This window comes from Chlamydotis macqueenii, chromosome 6 (assembly GCF_036417535.1).
Source record: "Chlamydotis macqueenii isolate bChlMac1 chromosome 6, bChlMac1.mat, whole genome shotgun sequence".
Taxonomy (NCBI): domain Eukaryota; kingdom Metazoa; phylum Chordata; class Aves; order Otidiformes; family Otididae; genus Chlamydotis; species Chlamydotis macqueenii.
The window spans coordinates 30,335,828-30,354,987 of record NC_141561.1 but is presented as its reverse complement, the minus strand read 5'-3'; the positions used below and the strand labels follow the sequence as shown (position 1 = coordinate 30,354,987).

Genomic DNA, 19,160 nt, shown 5'->3' with positions numbered 1-19,160 from the left:
AAGGGCCGGGCTGGAGCCGAGCGGGCAGAGGAAAGGGGGAGGCCGTGCGGCGCTATCACTATTCCCGGGGGCACCACCGGCCGCCTGGGCTTCACTACCTGCGGGTAGGGCGGGTCAGACAGGTGCGGGAACGCCATGGCTCTGCCCCTGCCTTCCCCACTTTGCGTGGAGGGGGTCCCTCAGGCTTGGCTTTGGTGTCTTCGTCTTCTCAACTGAGGCTGACCCACATAAATTTGATATTCTGTAAGGCAAAACCTTTCCTGATAATACTTTTTTTTTTTTTAATTACAAGTAAGTGTTTACTCAAAGCAAATTTGATTAAATTGCTTTTTCTGTAGGCTCAATAATATCGCAGCTTGAGCTATTCTAACCTGCAGTACTCCTGTTTAACTTCATGGTGGCTGGGCCTGGGCAGTGGCTTCAGCCGGAGGTGGAAGCCCAAGCGATGGGTGCTGGTTTCTCCTGCAGCTGCTGCTGCTCAGAGTCACAGCCCTCAGGCAGGTGATCTCACAAGGGTGGCATGATGCTGGTGCATGCTGTGAGTCTGAAGACGGAAAGGTCTGCTTTGGTTAAAATGAGGGGCAAAGGCAGAAAAAGCAGCTTCAGGTCAGCTGGTGTTTTCTGGCCTACTTTGACATGACTGCTTGTCCCTTGAAGCAGACCAACTCACTGGCTTGTGTGCCAGCAGCACTCTGTTTAGTTCTAGCTAATATATATGAATGTAGGCATCATAGCTTTTAGTTTGCTTTTCTGTTGCTTGCCTGTGCAATACAGGTTTTCTCCTCCTTCAGACTTGTATGCATTTTCTAGAGCAAACTAATAATGCATTAAAATAGCATGGATGAATGCAGGAAAGGTGCTTTACTCTCATACAGCCATTTCACAAAAAGTTGCAGAATCAGTGTGGTACTAAGAGGAATGGCTTGTGTCTGGCATTAGTTGCTTGCTCACCAAAGTGCATGTATAAACAATGGAAAGGTGAAAAAAATAGATTTCCATTATGCTTTTGTCTCGGTGTCATTACGAAAAATTTCTATACCCATGAAAAATGGTTCTAAGATGCAGACATATTAAAAAAAAGTTTATATGGCTAGTTGCCACTTAAGTCTATCAGCAAATAAAGAATAACTTATTTTTGCTGTAACATACAGTAAGAACCTATCCCTATGGATACAATTGCCAAATAACTAGTAGTTGTGTGCAAAAGTTAACAGGGCCAAACTCTGGGTTTCTGCAAACTTTCTCAAGTCATATACCGATTATACGTTTAGAAAATAGAGTAAGAGAGAACTAAATGCCAAATGTAAACGATATACTTTAATTGCTATCTGAAGTCCAGTAAAAATCCAGCTATTTAATTGTACACTGCACATAAAAGAAATGTGCCCATATTGTATTTAAATAGGTTCTCTGTGTTTACCTTAGCAAATTAACTCAGTTATAACTACAATTCTTACTGATTTTCATCTTGTGTCATCCTGGTTTTTTTACTCATGATTTCCCTTTGGAGGTGTTTTGTTACCATATGTAAGGTATTTAAAACTGCAACCACAAGTTCATTTGCTGAAGGGTCAAATCAAAGGCATGTAAGAAATAATCACAGGGCAGCCACAGTTCCAACTGCATAGCGTGCTGTATTCTGGTCTGTTACTACATTTTTTATTTTAAGAATATCTAAATATTTATAGGCTAGTGTGTTTTCAGTTACTATTTAGGACCAGAGATTTGTAATTCAGGCTTCCCTTCAGTCAAGTGATGGACATTAAAGGAAAGAGCTATCTAAATTATGTAACATCTGGCCCTAGTAGGGAGAAAGTAAATTATATTTGAAATTGTGTAACTATGAGTGATCATTTACTACTTAGAACTCACCTCTTTTTATCTTACTGCTGATTTGCATTAGAATGGCGGTTAAAGCTACAGTAAATGCTTCACATTTCATTTGCCTTGGCAACTAAGCATGCTACAGTTGCAGCAAAGAGAGCAAATGGCATGCCAAGCACAATGGCTCTCATGTGCTTTCTGAACAGTTCTTGGCTAAGAATGTACCTAAAAGCCAGGTCTTTAATGCTTAACATCTAATTAAATATGCACACAAGGCACAACATGCCCCTGAATGCAATACAGACTGAGGATTCAGGGATGGACTTCCTATAAAATAAGTGAAAATAAATATAACATTATTTTTGTGGAATAGTGGTATCTGGTTAACTACATCTTTAGTAGATTTAGTTAATACTTAAATGTAGCTATTGTTGTCAAATGTTATGATATACTTTTATGTTTAACTTCCAGTCTTTCTCCCTCTAAAACATTCACTTAATTTTTTCTCCTTTAAGCTGGCTTGGTTTTGCCTCAAAAGTCTGAAAAATGTTCCTTCATGTATTCCTGCATTGGGAGACCAGAACAATATACATGGTTTTAGTCAATATATGTATGTACACAAACAATGCAGTAGATTTTGGACCTTGGATTTAACCATGTGAAACAGCGTTACTCTTCAAGCTTAGTACAGCGTGTATGTACAAGCTTAGTATGCATGCAGCATAACCAACCTGCACAACCAAACTGCCTTTGAAGCTGCATGTCCTTGGGAAATGAACACAGGGAGTTTTTTGTTTTATTTTTCACTAGTTTCCAAAGGAAGCCAGGCTTACACACTCATCCTCTGTATATTTCTGTTTCAGTTTACTAATTTCAGTCAAATTTGACAGAGGAGAAGAGGCACTAAGAAATTAATTTTCATTGAGCTGTTCAAGAAAGGGAGTGATTAGAGGAAGATGTGTTCTTAATACTGTAATTTCAGAAAAAATTATAGCATGAGCTCAAGTCTTGTTTGACATCAGGGAATCCACAGAAGGAACAGCTGTTCTATGTAATCTACCCACCAGAAATGCTTTAGTCATAGTTTATGCTTTACTAGACCCTATGGGAATTAATTCCTCAACCAAGATACTTCTCAGAGATTGATTTGCAGATATCTAGTAAGACACTAATTCAGTACAACACTTCCCATGTGGTTAGGACTTTTACAAGAGGTCTGTCTCTGTCTGGTTGTCTTTCTCTCTCTCCCTTTCATTTCTATTTAGCTTAAAGACCAGTCATACAATCCCAAATGACTAAAAAGCAGAGTTCTGCTCTTAATATATATTTAAGATATATAGACTGTGAATCTTGGCAGCGCTTTAAGCTCTTCCCCATTTTGAGCAGCTGGCAATTAACTGGAGATTTTTACATGTGCAATGTTACAGTGTGGGAGTTCCTCAGCGGAGTGTAAAGGAAAGTATGACCACAGGTGGAAACGCAATACTTCACGTTTTGTTCTCAATTTATTGCCCGCAGTAGTGATGTAAACGTTAAATGGAAGCAAATTGGTGATGGCCCCTTCAGGAGTTGGGACCGTTGTAAAGCTAGAGGAAATGAAAGCTCATGATTGGATCTGGAGGAAAACACTGACTTCTGAAAAGGCTAAGGAGGTTTTATTTAATTGGTTTTCTATTTTTAAAGTTACAAAAGGTTATTTTCTTTTTTTATTTGGGCAGAGTTTTACATGGCCACAGTCACTTCCAAGTTGCCTTGTAAGGGGAAACGTACCAAAGGTATATAAGGTGTGCTGGATCAAGTCTGTATTTTAAGAGGATTGCATAGAAGCATAGGGTTTTGCAGCTTCAGGGCCACACTGAGAAATTGTTCCATATATCATCCACAAATGGAGAAAAGGTGGAAAAGAGAGACTCTCCAGATGCTGTTTGCGGCAGATTATGAAAATAGTACATTCATAAAGATACACTGTCAAATAATAGCACTGATACTTACAGTGCTATTCCTTTGAGTTTCTTTGTAGCATACTATAATGTTAGCACATGGAGAGGTAAGATTTTCATAATGATTACTGCGTTACAGAACCTAATGCTGTTTTTTATTTAAACCTTCAATATCTATGTATAAATTAAACCTTAACTCCCTTAAGATTGTCACAAAACTGCTATAAGTTTACTGATTCCTGGACCAAATATGTCCACTAATGGACATATGTCCACTATGGACTAATGTCCACTAATGGACTAATGTCCACTAATGGTAGGCCTGGGCACACATGGCCAGTGAAAGAGAATGTATGTGGAGGGAATGTTAAAGAGCAAGGGATTTTGGGCTCAGAGAGATTTTGGGAAAAAGCATTTTATTAGACTAAAATACTTCCAATTCCCAGTCGTAGTATTACCTAAACCAAACAAAAAGTGGGCTTGCTCAAATTCTGACATTGGAGACTCCTACCCTTACAAGTCAGTAAGTACGCAGGCAGCATGTGTACTTGCTGTAATCTATTGTTTTTTAAATTTGTCATTTTTGGTTTTGTAACTGTCTTGATGCTTATCTATTAATTGTTTGTTATTTCATCTATTACTAATAGTTAAAGATCAGCCAAAAAGAAACTTAGGTTTCCACTGAGAAGAAGTTACACGAATTTCTCCTTTCAACCTAAAGGAACTCTGAACAGAAAGCCAAGTACCTCAGCCTTTTCCTAAAAATCTCTGACAGCCAGGTGGAACATCTGCAGTTCCCTAATCCCATCCTCACAGGGAATTAGGATTGATGCTAAGTGTTTATACAATTAATATTTCTTTTTAAATTTTAGCATTATTGATGGCTGATATTGAAAATGGGTTTGCAAAGACATGTGATTGGACAAGTTATATGCATCCCACTCCCTCTTTTTAAAATACCCGGGAATGTCACCAAAGAACTGGAACCATGGATTAAAGGTTAATAACTTACGCGTATCGCATTTGTGAAAATAAATGTATGTAGGAGTGCGTGTGAACAATTTTAACATGTTTGATTTTGCATGTACGTGAAAAAAACTGCTACAGTGCTTTTCCTGTTTTGTCAACAAAGCATCAAAAAAGCTAGAGCAGTGGGTGGTGGTTGTGGTATAAATCCAGCTGCGGAGATGGGACAGGTTTGTACCCCAGCATTATGGCCTAGCACTTTACTTTTGAGTTATGAAGCACAAAGTGTTATTGATTCTCTGGTAAGTTCGTAATCTTTTTTTGCTTTCGTATATCATTTTATTCAGATATCATCCAGTGATTTAATTCCAGATAACTCCTCTCACTGTATTAAGCGTGGGCACGGGCCCGACGCCTCCGGCTTGCCGTCCGGCCAGGGCCTGTTTGCAACATCCTCCCCTCCCCGCCTCCGGGCTCGTGGCCCTGCCCGCCCCTTCCCGCGCCGCTGGCAGCCGCGAGGTCTGTCGCTGCGGGCGCGCGAGCGGCTCGGGTCAACGGCTGCCGCCCAACGGCCGCTGGCGGCCCCTGGGGCGAAGGCGGGAGCGGGCGCGCGTGCAGCCTCGTGCCTGTGAGGGCGGGCGGGAGCGCAAGGGCGGCTGGCAGGGAGGCCGGCCTCCTGGAAGCGGCTTGCCGGGAAGCCGCTGCCGCTGCTGCCTGTGCTTGCTCTCTCCCCTTGTCTGCTGGAGTTTATAGCTTTTATAATGCTGGTTTATTTAAATGATACAATTTAAAATTTGTCCTGGTCACACTGTAAAGTGATAGATCCTTAGGGTTTTTTTTTTTCCCCTTTTAAGTGTGAACTTAGGTAGATGACATGAGGGAATCGACAAGATCAAAAATCTATTATCCTTTTAGTCCTCATGTTTATTAAATATTTTGCTGTTCTGTGACAATGTGACTTAAGTCTCAATGAACGATTCATTAACCTGTTTGAATTAATTGAATAAAGGGAAAGACTGAAGCAATTTTCTCAACTTCAGAGATAACAAATCCTGATAAGAGGTAACAAAAAAATGAAAAACATTTTAAAGTGTGAGAAAGATCATGCATTACGTGTGTGTTCCTTTTGACAATGTACAGGTCCATTTTCATGATGGATAAACGAGCAGCTGCTAAGTCATCTACCATTTTCACCTCGGTTGCTGTTAGAGGACATAAGCAGAAGAGGGATGGAACATTACAAGCTGCAAAATGGAATGCTTCTTTAGCATCTAAAATCAAGACTAAATTAATAAGTAAGTCCTGTTGAATAAAACCAAAGGCATTTAGTGTACTTAGAATGTCTGACTTCAAAAGGAATAGTAATTGTATTTAACATTATTTGATGAATTGCTGCCTGTTAAAAATATTAATATGGTATGTTGAGAATTTTACACGATTGTAAGTTGTTCAGTGCTTGCTCTTTGGCATGACTGTTTTTTAAAAGAATGTACTCAAGTGCATTTCTAACATCTATGTCCACATCCATTTGGGATGTCTAAAAACTGAGGTACCAAAATGAGTAAAATCAATGATCTCTTAACATATAGTTGTCATAGTAATATACCTAGCATTCTGACTTGCAAAGTGGGATTTATATAAAATTCTTCATTGAGTCATTTACTGAATCAAGGACAACTACAAATATTAATCTGCTGATGTAATCACTTGCCGGAAGATATTTTGTTTTCCCACTAAGTCAGGATTAAATTCAAACATAGATTTGTCATGGTAGATGGTTGTGTTTTGTTTCTGGGTCTGACAGAAACAACATTGTGGTACATCTCAGATCCTCTTCTGCAAAAGGGAAAATATTAATGTAGTGAAACACCACTGTTGCAGAGCTCTAATTCAAGCAGCATGAGTAAGTGAACGTTGACTTCAGCTTCTCTCACAGTGATCAGTGCAGCAAGTTTTTGGTGCTTGTGTATATATATATATTTTTGAACTTACTGTGGCTTTATGTCAAAAATACAAATTTTCAGTGAAAAACAGTATAGATGAATAATACTAATATCCTTTAGAAATCTCCACACTGCAGTAACACAAGTAATTTACAAAACTGAGTAGTAATTTCAAAGCATAATGGTTGGATTAACAAGGTTCTATTGGTGTTGCCTGTTTCTCAAAGCAAAGAAATAAGGTCTCCTAAATTTTGGATTACAGATCACAGCAGCAATAACATAAGACAACAAAGATGTAGTTGGAACAGATTTCAAGCTAACCTTGCTCCGTTTTGTACTCTAAAAGAGCATGGTCAGGCTTGTCTCTACCTTGAGTTTGGGTTAACTCTGTGTATACTTTGAACGTGAGGCAAAAAAAAAGATTATCTTGGTAATTCACAGTGTCACTGGGGAAAAAAAAAAGTTAAGTTCCTAAAACATGTCGCCTTTCGGCAGGCAGCAAGACTCAGGCGCCCGTCCGTCTGTACACCTCCCTACGCAGGGACATAAAGAGACGGACACATACTATCTTGCTCTGAATGTCGATTTAATGCTGCGTCACAAAGCGTCCTATATCCGTACACGCGATCGCCCCCTGATCCCGTGATCCCCAAGTCCACCCTCTGGTGCTCACAGGCACCTCCCACCCTCCTGTCCGCCCCCTGATTCCGCAAAACATTTTGTAACAGATATCAGTAGACAGGTTTTCATTAGGATAGCGGAAGGCATATTTCTAATTTACAGCTTTTTTTATTTCTGTTGTTAAAACTCACATTTATGCTCAAAATGTTTTAACTTTTTAATTTGTAAGATGTAGATTTATTTTTTAGAAATTTAGAAACATTTTTATACTTGTGAAACAGTCCTTTTTTAAATGCTTTCTTCTTAAAATAATCTTATTTTTAAAAATCCAGACTAGAGCAGAATCCATGCATGAAATAAACTTGAAGCTGTGACAGAGTAGTCATCAGAGTAACAACAGAAACAGTTTTATATTAGAAAATGATAGGCTTTGCTATTGTTCCACCAAAACCTACAGATAAAAATGTTGTATGATGATAGTTCATGCAGAGAGGACCTGTAATTGAGGCTGTTGAAAATAATATGATTTTGTCTCCTTTAGATAACTCATCTATATTTAAAGTATCTTTAAAACAAAATAATAAAGCATTAGCTGTGGCTTTGAGTGTGGAGAAGGAAAATTCTCGGAAGCTAAAAAATGAGAAGATATTTCTTCAGAAGGAAGTAGAAAAGCTGCAGTTTCATAATATGTGGCTTCATAGAAAACTGAACTGTTTGGTATGCTGCAAATAATATAATTTAAACTTAGCTAAACCAAGCTTTTGTCTATTTTTGGAAAATTAATATTACTTCTTAAAATGATGATTTAAAATATACATATCAGATTTGTGAAGTTATATCATCTGATAGCATAATAGTCATGTTTGGTTTTTCTTTCATAAGATTTTTTTGTACTTACTGTTTTGTCCATCAGTGTATATGTGTATCCATAGCTATTTTAGTGTCAGCTTCACCTTTATATTTCAAGATATTGAGATGGTATTAAAAATCAGTTTGTGCTTAATTTAGTGTAAAAAAAAAATCAATGTAGATTCACCTTTATATCTTGTCTTTTCTTAAGCCAGAAGCCACTTAAAATATTTTACATTTTTTTAAATTACTTTTTCTTTTACATGCAGAATAAAACTCTTATAGAAATAGAAGCATTTTTGAATGATAAGCTCCTAACTGCAATAGAAATAAGCAATCTTTCTAAGGTAAGATTTTTTTTTTAAATATTACCATATTGAACTGATTTTCCAGGTTAATATTTTCAAAGCATCTAAATAAGGGTAATGTTGAAATCATATATGCATTTTAAAACATTTCCCCAATTCCTTGAAACTTGGGATGAAGCCCTACTCTAGTGAAAGCAATTAAATTTAGCTGTTGCTTGCACTAAGAATTTAGAGTTTAATCTTGTTTACAAAGTATCTGAAAGTTAAATATCAGTTAGCCCTGATGAAGTCATGTGCTTAAAAAAAAAAAACAAAAACATTGTACATTAGTATGTGGTATTCACCAATGATTGAGCTACTTGCCTTCCTTGCTTAGTGCTGTAATAAATATCTTGCATGTGGAAACTCTACCAAAAACATAGTCATAGAATCACAGACTGGTTAGGGTTGGAAGGGACCTTGAAAGGTCATCAAGTCCAACCCCCCTGCAAGGAGCAGGGACATCTCCAACCAGATCAGGTTGCTCAGAGCCCCGTCCAACCTGGCCTTGTACGTTTCCGGGGATGGGGCATCCACCACCTCTCTGGGCAACCTGTGACAGTGTTCTACCAGCCAGTTAGTCCATGTTAGTCTTCGTGTCATGGCAAAATTACAGTTATTTAAAAAAAAAAAAATTTTATTGTCTGTTCTGAACAGTTGCTTAGTGTTGCTCTGTGCTTCTGTATGTATAACCCACTTTGCATTAATTATAGCTATGTTTTAGAAGTCTATACACTGCTTTGAGACACAAACAGGTTACAGATTTTAATAAGTTTTGTTACAAAATACTTTTTTGTAAAATTATTGTATGTGTTTAAATATCATCCACCTTTCATCAGTACTTCTATTTTTTCCCCATTCATTTTTTTTTTTCCTGTGGATATTTCTGTTAATTAAAACATAAGAAAATATTCAACTGTTTCTACTTCCTCACTCTTCTTCTTTCAAAAGAATCTTCAGAGTTCTCTTCCCCTGTCAGCTAGTCCAAGCAGGCCTGCTGATGACCACTTCAAGAGTACATGTCAGTCTGCTAGGTAGGTAGTCATATTAAATGAAGAAGTTGGTAAATGTCTGTGGATTTTTTTTTTAACCCTAATCTTGGTATATTGTTGTAGGTATTTTTGAGGTAACAAGAAACAATTTTCTGTTTAATTCAGAAGTTACCTACTTGCAACTTGGAATTTATATATAAAGAGAGCAGTAGACAAAACTTGGGTTTGAATAACTTGCTTCTTTCTTCATGGGATCTCGCCAGCACGAACCAGGATTACATTTGCCCCGAGACAGAATCAGATTTCATACTCAAATTCTTATTTTCTGCTTTTATACATTATTAAGGGAATGTTTTGAACAAATGAATGTTATGTTATGGCATAAAATGTAATAAAAATCTTCACAGTAAAATTTTCTCTTTTCAGATCTGTAGAATTGCCAGTGAAGCTTCCTTTAATTGCAACAGCTAATGCAAAACAGCAAGATAGCCCTTCTGTGTGTGAAATACCAAATTCTTTTAAGTGTACCACTAGTTTGTCAAAGGAAATGCATTCAGATCAAGTTAGGTTTGCATTATCATTGCCCTCTGGTACAAATAATCAAAAGTTAATTGAAATAGACCCAGTGGAAACAACTGTTGACAAAAATATATTTTTAAAAGGTATGATGTATTTTTATACAGATGATTAATTTTTCAGAGCTATCTGTGAATTAGTATTTAATATCTCATTACTTGATGTGTGATACAGAAGGTACAATAAGATTCCTAAACTATAATAAACTAATAAAAAATAGAATGCTTACCCATAATTATAGGTGTCTTCATAGTTACTTGTAGAAGAATGTTCATTGAAATAACACAGCTAAAATGTAATAAAATTAATGTGAACAGAATAAAACTTTAATAATACATTTTTATTTATACCCAACTTCAAAAGTCTAACTTTGGTAAAATGTGAAATTAGCTTTAGTTAACTGGATTTTTAAGGACCACCCACAGAATGTGTGTATTCACTTAAAAAAATATATATGCTTCTGGTCCGATCTTCAGTAATGTCTTATTCTGATAACTATACTCTATTCGTTCTTTCCCCAAGCTGCTGAAATTTTTCTCTTTGCAGAAAATCAGTTACGCACAGAACTAACTTGCAATAGTGCCTTCCTGACTGACATCCAAAATACACAGTCTTTAAGACAGTCTGAGGAGCTTACAAAACAATATAATGATAGTTCGTTGCCATTCTGTGGACATGTGACTGAAAGAAACAAACATGCAGTACTTCATAAGACAAAACCACAACCTAATATAAAAGATTTTGATAAAAAATGTAGCTCAAATAATCAGCTTTGTCATGGTATCAATACTGACAGCAACACCAATGAGATAAATTTGCAGGAAAGCTCAAGTGATTTGTCTCGCATTATTCCTTCACCTCTTAAATTTAGCAATGAAAGTAAGGTAGATTTTAAGAAACTGCTTTTTACTGACAAGATGAAGCCTGAAGAAACTGTTTATGATGCTGATATGGAGTTGACTGCCAGTGATGCTGGTGAACTACTCACAGTTACATCAAAAGACAAAGATAAATTACACAGGAATAAAAACAGTAATGCCAATTCTGATAAAATATTAGCAAATTTTAGAAAAGTAAAATATTCTAAGAAGGATAAAGAGAAAATTAAGAGCAAGACTGAAGTAACTTCAAATTTATATGCAGAAGAAAGGCACACTAGGGCTGACAATAGTGAAGTTTCAAAAACTACTGACTCACAAACTCAACTATTCCAGAGTCAGACAGAACAGCTATCTACAGGAAATTATGTAGGAAAAGAGAGTTTGCTAAATACCAGCAAAAGTTATGAAGCACTAAATTGTCCAAGTGAAGCTAAAGTTACTAGGAGGACATCCCAGGTTAACTTAATGAGTGCAACAAAACGGGAGACAAGGAAGGAAATTTTCTCAGAAACATATGAAGAGATGGAAAGTGAAATACAAAAAGCAGACTCAAACTCATCTGTTAACAAGATCCCACCAGAAGTTTGTTGTGCTGAAAATGTACCATTCAAGGATAACACTTCTAATGTATTGCATTTACAGTGGGAATTTCTGCATACAAATGAGAAACATAGCAGAGCAAAAATAAACAGGAAAACTTCCAAAAACCATTCTAAAATGGACACAGCAAAATACTGTAGAAAGGAAAAGGGGCAGTATGGAGAATTTATTTCAAAAAAGTCTCAAACAGAGATAAACCAGGATGACAGCAAGAGAAAGCAGGACCAGAAAAATACTAGAAAATACAACAAAAAGAGTAGTTACAGACAAAATGGAGAATCTGAAAGTGACAGTATTCAGAAAATTGCTGAGAAACCAGACCAAAAGAGTAGCCATTTTGTGCCAGGCAGATTAAAATGTACTTTGGCAAAGGCTAGCCAGAAAGTGGATGTCATACCTAAAGAAAATCTTATGCAGTTCTCACTTTGTAAAAATGAAGAATTAAAAAATACGGATGCATGGCATGCAGAGGCTGCTCATGGAAATAAAATAACTGAAACTCAGCAAATGCAGGTATCTTTAGTTACTCAGAATGGTACAGCTATGAATACACCACAAGCTAAAGAACAAGATGATGATGACGCTAATATGTTAAAAAAAGTAGATTCCTCATCAGTGGCAAATAAAAACCCTCACATTAGTAATTCTCCTGATAATCAGGCAAAACGCAAACAGAGCTTTAGTTCTGGTGTTACTGAGACTAGACCAGACGAAAATTATTTCATGCATATTGATAAGGGGGGGCCAAATATTTTGGATGACAAGGAAGTCCCTCATGACATAGATTCCTCTATAAGCAAATTAAAGCCTACAGTTCAAAACCCAGAATTTTTAAAATTCTTACCTGTCAAATGTTCTAAGAATATGCCATTAAACGTAGATAGCTTTCTCCAGGAAGGTCCTTCTGATGTGGAGCTCCCAGCTTTTGATAACCACAGTGCTGCCATGAACTTCTCTATACTAAAAAACTCTGAAATCTGTGGACAAAATGATCATAATAAAGCACTGGATGCTGGAAAAGCAGAACAAAAACTGGATCATATTTCTAAAGAGACTTACAAAAAGACTCCGACGCCTTGTCATGGTAAGTGAATGGGTGAGAAAAAAAATGGTGTTTTGAATTAGGTAGCATCTGAAATAGCAATAAGGTATCTTTTCTTAATGCTATTCTAGTCTTATTGCTTGCTTAGAGTCGATAGAACAGGAGTCGAAAAAGGTAAGACTGAAAAATCACAAAAAATACTCATATTCTATATAATATATCAGTCAAAATATATTTCTTAATTGTGGTAACTAATATACTTGTTACTTTTCAGTGTATGCCAAGATAACATTTAGTTGGGCAGATGTAAGTAGTCCACATTGCTGAGGAGCAATTGTAGTTAGAGCTTGTATTTTTCAAGGAATGTGATGGAATTCAGAAGGTTGGGGATAGAAAAGATACTATAGCTTGAGCTTTTATACAAGGGAAATAAGAGTGGACTACAGTGTTCCCTTCATACATGGTGAACGTAGCTGGACTTAAAGGTTTTATTTGTATTTCTTTAGAAATATTGCAATTCAACAGGAATTTTGAGATCTAAAAAAGTACTTTGAGCAGGCTTTCTCTAGAATCCACCGATAAGCAAACTTTAATGTGGCAACCTCTTCTTTAAATAAGATACATTAAAAAAATAATCAAACTTTGGTGTAGTCTGGAAGATAGGTTTAGAATCTTGTACCATACGATGAACTTACGTAAAGGAGCTAAAGGAATATATGACTAACATGTCTATGCTAGAGTTTAAGTATGCTTTAAAATGTAGCTTTGAAATTTTGTAGCATGAGGGGTCTATTTTGTAAACATGCTTATTCTCAACAAGTTCCTGTTTACTTCATTGTCTCTGAGAATGTCCCAACACCTAGACAGTTTCCTAGCTCAAATTAATAGTTTGAATCCCAAACTATCAAGCAAATACTGTCTTGGCTTCATTTGGATGCTAGGACACAATGGCAAAAAATCTCATATTTTACATGACCACAGAGTAGCAATACTGGCAGAGTTATGCTGTTGTGCAAGATATTAGTCCTGGTAATTTGCAGTTGCATCTTCTCATGTTTGATTCCTTTTTTGGAAGGCAGAAAAAGGATCCCATAATTGTATTGGCTTTATTGATAAATTAGTAAACCCATGTGATCAGTGGTATCAAAGATTACTGACATAAAAAACAAGCTAATACCGTGATCTCCATCCATTTAAGCACAGTTGAAAAACCAGTTTATTTTTCATCTTACATCCAAATCCATATCTTGCATTAAAAGAAAGCAAGGAAATGCCATCCTTTCTGATGATGCCAGCTCTTCTGATACTGCCTTGAGCTGTACTTACTTAGAAATATACCTTGGAAGTCTCCTGTAATGGAAGTCTCTACACAGTTAGATCTATGTGAACATAAATGTTCACACTCAAAGGCATTAGCTTTCCTAAATAATGCAGACTCATAGATGTCTCAAAACTCTTACTACTTAAAAAGAAGCTAACCTGATCTCTAACCTTAAGCTTTAGGAGAAGCTCAGAATAACAGTTTACTTTCATTTTAAAACTAGTACAAATCAAGATTGATTAGTGAGGTAGCCAAACTTGGGAGGTTTTTCATTATTGGAGAGCTCTCTTGTTTAAACCAAATAAGCATTGCTCTTCCTTAATGAACTCCTTTAAAAGACAATGCTTTTTCTTTTGCCTTTATAAATCAGAAGGGACTTCCTGCAAGCAGCCCGAAGTCACCTTAATATGTCTCTCAGAAGTAAAGTCAGCAGAAAACCAGTGAAGAACCTCTGACTTTTTCTCTGCTTAACACATTTCAGAAGACTGTTGAGGAAATGATTAGTCTTACCCACTGAGATATTTCACTTGATCTCAGCACAGAATTCTACTACAGGGCAAGAGTAATTCAGCACTATCAGCTTGACCATCAATTAAGAGTGTGTATGCTAGACTGTACAAAGCATTCAGATGCTATCATAAAGAAATAAAATAGTCACCTTTTTGACAGATATGTAAATATATGGTGATATAATTTATTAGGTCTCAAGACAGGCAAAATAAAAATTCATCATTTATCCCATATGTGTATGAATTTCCTTTATGAGATCAACAGCATTCATCTGCTGCCACAGAGAATTTAAGGTGAAGCGTTCAAACTCAAGAAGTGAAGATAAGAGAGTTTTAAATTCAGTTCCTTTGAAAAACTACATTCCAAATGTTCTTGTCTGGATGCAGTAAATCTAAAGCTTGACCTGTATCAGAAGTGTACACTCTTGGAAGACTTTTTAAGGAATACAGATTAAGACTATTTCATCTTGGATTGTTGTCTGCATTAAATCTTAGTGCTTTTCAGAAAGATTATGATCTATAAATGGTTTAGAATTTTTTTAAATGTGGGCTAAATAATAATTTCAGTATTTCTCCCAAGTTATCAAAATATTTGTCTCCAAATTAAATACTGATTGTTTAGTCTGGCATTCTGAATTGGTCTTAAACGATTACAGAAAGCCAACACAAATAGTACTACTTCTACCAAGGCTGGTTACTTTTTTTTATGGAGTATTCCTCTTGGACATGTTCAGTGGTAGTATACAGTTTTGAAGATAAGGAGGCTCACCTTGCTGTGATAATTTTGTGCCGAAAGAGCAGGCATAAAGTTCGAAAATGCAGTCCTAGAGAACTCTTGTACAGGTTGAATCTTCAGATTATACATGTGCCATCCTGCTGCGTTCAAGTCCATCAGCTGTATGAAGTTTTACTTTTTTCACTGTAATAACTCTTGGGAGTCTTAAGCAGCTAGCTGCCAAATTACAGTGCTTATGGGGCTTGATTAAAACATCCCAAGAGCCCTGGCAGACTGGCAGATTTGGGTAGGTTGAAAGCAGCTGTAATGGTATCTTCTTTGATCTTTAGAGTAGGAGTAGTAACCAAAGTACTTGAATTAAGAAATACTAATTAAAAATAATTATGAATTCAATGTTTACTTAATGATTCAGAAAATAATTTAAATAAGGCATATACTGTATTCACAGGGAGAAAGGCTTTGCAAGATCTGACAAATGCTGGTATACGCTCTCACACTTTGTTACCTAAATCCCCCAAAACTTTACAAGAAAACTCAGCAGAACCACCTAGACGAGGAAGAACCACTGTTTGCTACAAAGAACCCAGTCTAAAGAAGTAGGTATATGGATATTAGGGCTTTTGTTTGTTTTTTGGAGTACTTAACTATCCCCAGTAAATATGTGCTATTAAAACCCCCAAATAGTTGAACTATTTATTTCACAAATCTCTTTCACAAAGATACTTTAATGTTGCTATAAAACACTTCCTGTTAGTATGGCAGGATTTCCAGGTGCCAAAGTAAGGCACAAACAGTATTAAAGTCTCAAAATTTAAATATAGTGTATAATACAACATTTTATACTAGTAGAGAATAAAGGTAAATTCTTAATATTTATCATGATATAAACCCCTTTAGGGGTGAATAATAAATGTAAACTTACACCATAATAATGTCCTTGTAATGTTGTCAAGTGGCAAGGTAATTTATGCACTAATATTACATAATTCAGTCATTTTGCTTTAACTAGCTCTATCTAATACAAGAAATCATTTGAGTTTAAGATCTATTGATTTAATAATTAGTTATTTACCTCTTGGTGTTAAACTTCCATTAAGAAAACTAATATATTTGCACTCATGAATAGATCTAAATCCCAATGGACCTTTAAGTTGATTACTTCTGAAAATATTCTGAGAGTTTTTTGCCACAAAGTTCATAAAGGTATTTTGTTTGGTTGGGATTTTTTTAGTATAATATTAATTGAAGGAAAAATTAAGGTGTGTATTAGTAGAATGTATATTCTTGAGGTAAAGACAGTATCAAGATTTCCTTATAGTAGTGTTGAGCGTGACAGGATTATAGCAACTTACTTTATGACAAAGGTGTAAAAGCAGTATGTCTTCCTTTTCTGGCAAGACTGTGGGAGGAGAAGAAAATAAATCCACAAACTGAAAAACCCTCAAAATACTTCTACTTACCTCTGTAATTAAGCAAACAATTATTTGAAGCAATGAGACTGAGGACAAATAGGAGCTAAAAGTAGTAAGAAAGTGTCTTTTCATTTTACCACTGGCTTGTCAGAAATATTTATGCCAGATAGCTTGTAAAAGAAATGCAAAGGGATTAGAGTTACATTTTTATTTTACTAATTGAATTGGATGCTAAAATGCTGTAATATTATGATACTGACAAATTATCCTCTTTTACCCTGAAAAAATTATGGTTCTGTATTTCTGGAGAGAGACAGTAACTAGTAACAGGAAATGATGTGGATGTCACTCAAGATTTTAGATTACTGTCTCCTATTTATATTTTGTTTTCAAGTGTACTGGCCTGAATGGATGGTCTTAAGCTTTTGGTTTAAATAATTTTTAAGTTTGTCTTACAGGAATAAGTTATGATTACTTACGTATTAATACGATACAGGCCTGTCGTAGTTCAGCCCCGATCGGGACCAGACTACGCAGTCTCTCTCTCGCTCCCCCCACCCTCCAAGAGAGTAGGGAGAGATAATATAAGGAAAAAAGGCTCAAGGTTTGAGATAAGGACAGGGAGAAATCCTTAAAGTCACCGTCACAGGCAAAACAGACTCGACTTGGGGAAAACTATTCATTTATTACTAAAAACAGCAGGATAATGAGGCAGAGAACAAGATAACCTCCCTCCACCCCTCCCTCTTCCCAAGCTTAACATTATCTCTACTACCTTCTCCCCCCCGACCCCGAGTGGCACAGTGGGAAAGAAGGAATGGGGGTTACAGTCAGTCCATCACACGTTGTTTTACGCTGCTGCTTCATTATCGGGGGAAGAACTCCTCACATTCCTCCCCTGCTCCTTCGTGGGGTCCCTCCCACGGGCCACAGTCCCTCATGAAACTGCTCCGGCGTGGGTCATCTCTTCCACGGGTGCAGTCCCTCCAGAACAGCTGTCCCAGCGGGCCCTCCACAGACCACAGCCTCTTTCAGGCATCCACCTGCCCTGGCGTGGGGTCCTCCCCAGGCTGCAGGTGAATCTCTGCTCCTCTGTGGGCCTCCATGGACTGCAAGGGGGACAACCTGCTCCACCATGGTCGTCACCACAGGCTGCAGGGGAATCTTGGCCAGGAGCCGCATTACTCCTCCCCCTCCTTCTTCACTGACCTTGGCGTCTGCAGCCGTTCTTCTCACAAGAAAAATTCTTCACAACAGGCTGGCAGATGCCTCTCAGGATCTTTTCATATCTCATTCACATCTCATCTCCTCTCCACTTCTTGCAGCCAGGCTCGGCTGAGTCAGGCCCAGTTGGCCGCCTGGTGGAAGGCCAGAGGGTGAGGCCTGCAAGGCCCACAGGGCTTGCGCCTCCCCCTGTCTGCCCCTGCTCAGCTTCTTCACATCATCTCTTCTTTTTTATTTTTTCTCCTGTTTTCCCCTTCTTAAATACGTTATTGCAGAGGCGTTCTCACGGAACATTCTGCTACCAGTTGGCTTGGCCTTGGCCAGCAGCGGGTCTGCCCTAGGCCCGGCCGAGTCCACTGAACAAAGGGGAGCAACTTCTAGCAGTTTCCTACAGAAGCTGCCACCTTAGGCCCCCCCACACTAAACAAAACCAGAACAAGGCCACATTAAAAGTCTACTATTTTTAGCATTATTTTGGAAAACAGTTATCGATGCCTTGCCATTCTAGACATTTATTTTCCATAAATTTAATTTCTGTATTGCATCAAGCTTTCATTTACAGTTTTTACTATTTGGAATCGTTACTATAATAAAATAATTATTATAGTTATATAGGTGCTTGGTGATGTTCATACATGATGTCTTTTTTCTTTTTGTTTACAGCAAATTAAGGCGTGGGGATCAGTTTACAGATACACAATTTCTGGATTCTGCAGTCTGTAAAGTGAAAAATAAAATAAGTTTTAAAAGTAAATCAAAACTTATTTGATGAAGATGAGAGAATTGCCTTTACGAACAACACACCTTACTTGGGTACAATTTAAAAAATGTATGTATATGTTTAGCAGAGTAGTATGCTTATTGTTCTTTGATTAGTAAATGTCTTCCAAAGTGGAATTTCCTGGAATGGAGCCTCTGTATAAGGGACGGAATACTTTACTAAGGAAGGCAAATACGGGTTAGGCTCCACTCTTGTGTTTTGGATTTCTAGTCAGTAATTTATGTTCAAAGTTACACTTAGTTCAAAGGGTTTGCAGACTTCTTAATTTATAAGCAAAGTTAATGTTTTAATGAGAATTAAAAATAAATCACCTTTCAGAATTTTAATATGAGTTGTTTGTATTTACCATGAGTAGAACCATTTCTCAGTGCTGGTTGCAACAGACACAAGCATCCCAAATTTTAGTAAATCTACTTAAATAGGTGGAGACAGCCCCCCCCCTTTTTTTTTATAATTGACTTTTGGATTTGACAGAATCATACTGAAATTTAAATGAGGAACTTTCATTTTGAGGAAAGTAAAGAGAAGTCTAGTGTTCAGAGTATGTGCCAGAGGCAGCCAAAAGCAAATAGCACTGCAATGGGAACTCAGTAGTA

The 19,160-nt window shown here is 37.0% G+C and overlaps 1 protein-coding gene across 2 annotated transcripts; it reads left to right on the top strand.

Moving 5' to 3' along the window:
* Nucleotides 1-177: 177 nt before the first annotated feature.
* On the top strand, nucleotides 178-19,056 carry SGO2 (shugoshin 2). Of its 2 annotated transcripts, none has more exons than XM_086750527.1 (9): nucleotides 178-291; nucleotides 5,871-6,025; nucleotides 7,836-8,011; nucleotides 8,413-8,490; nucleotides 9,442-9,524; nucleotides 9,909-10,144; nucleotides 10,605-12,623; nucleotides 15,596-15,743; nucleotides 18,447-19,056. In XM_086750527.1, the coding sequence occupies exons 2-9, from the start codon at nucleotides 5,881-5,883 to the stop codon at nucleotides 18,550-18,552; spliced, it is 2,991 nt and encodes a 996-aa protein (XP_086606653.1). In that variant the 5' UTR covers nucleotides 178-291; nucleotides 5,871-5,880; the 3' UTR covers nucleotides 18,553-19,056. The 2 variants fall into 2 exon arrangements, with proteins under 2 accessions (XP_086606653.1, XP_086606652.1); XM_086750526.1 differs by lacking the exon at nucleotides 178-291 and adding an exon at nucleotides 4,070-5,032.
* The last annotated feature ends 104 nt before the right edge of the window (nucleotides 19,057-19,160 follow it).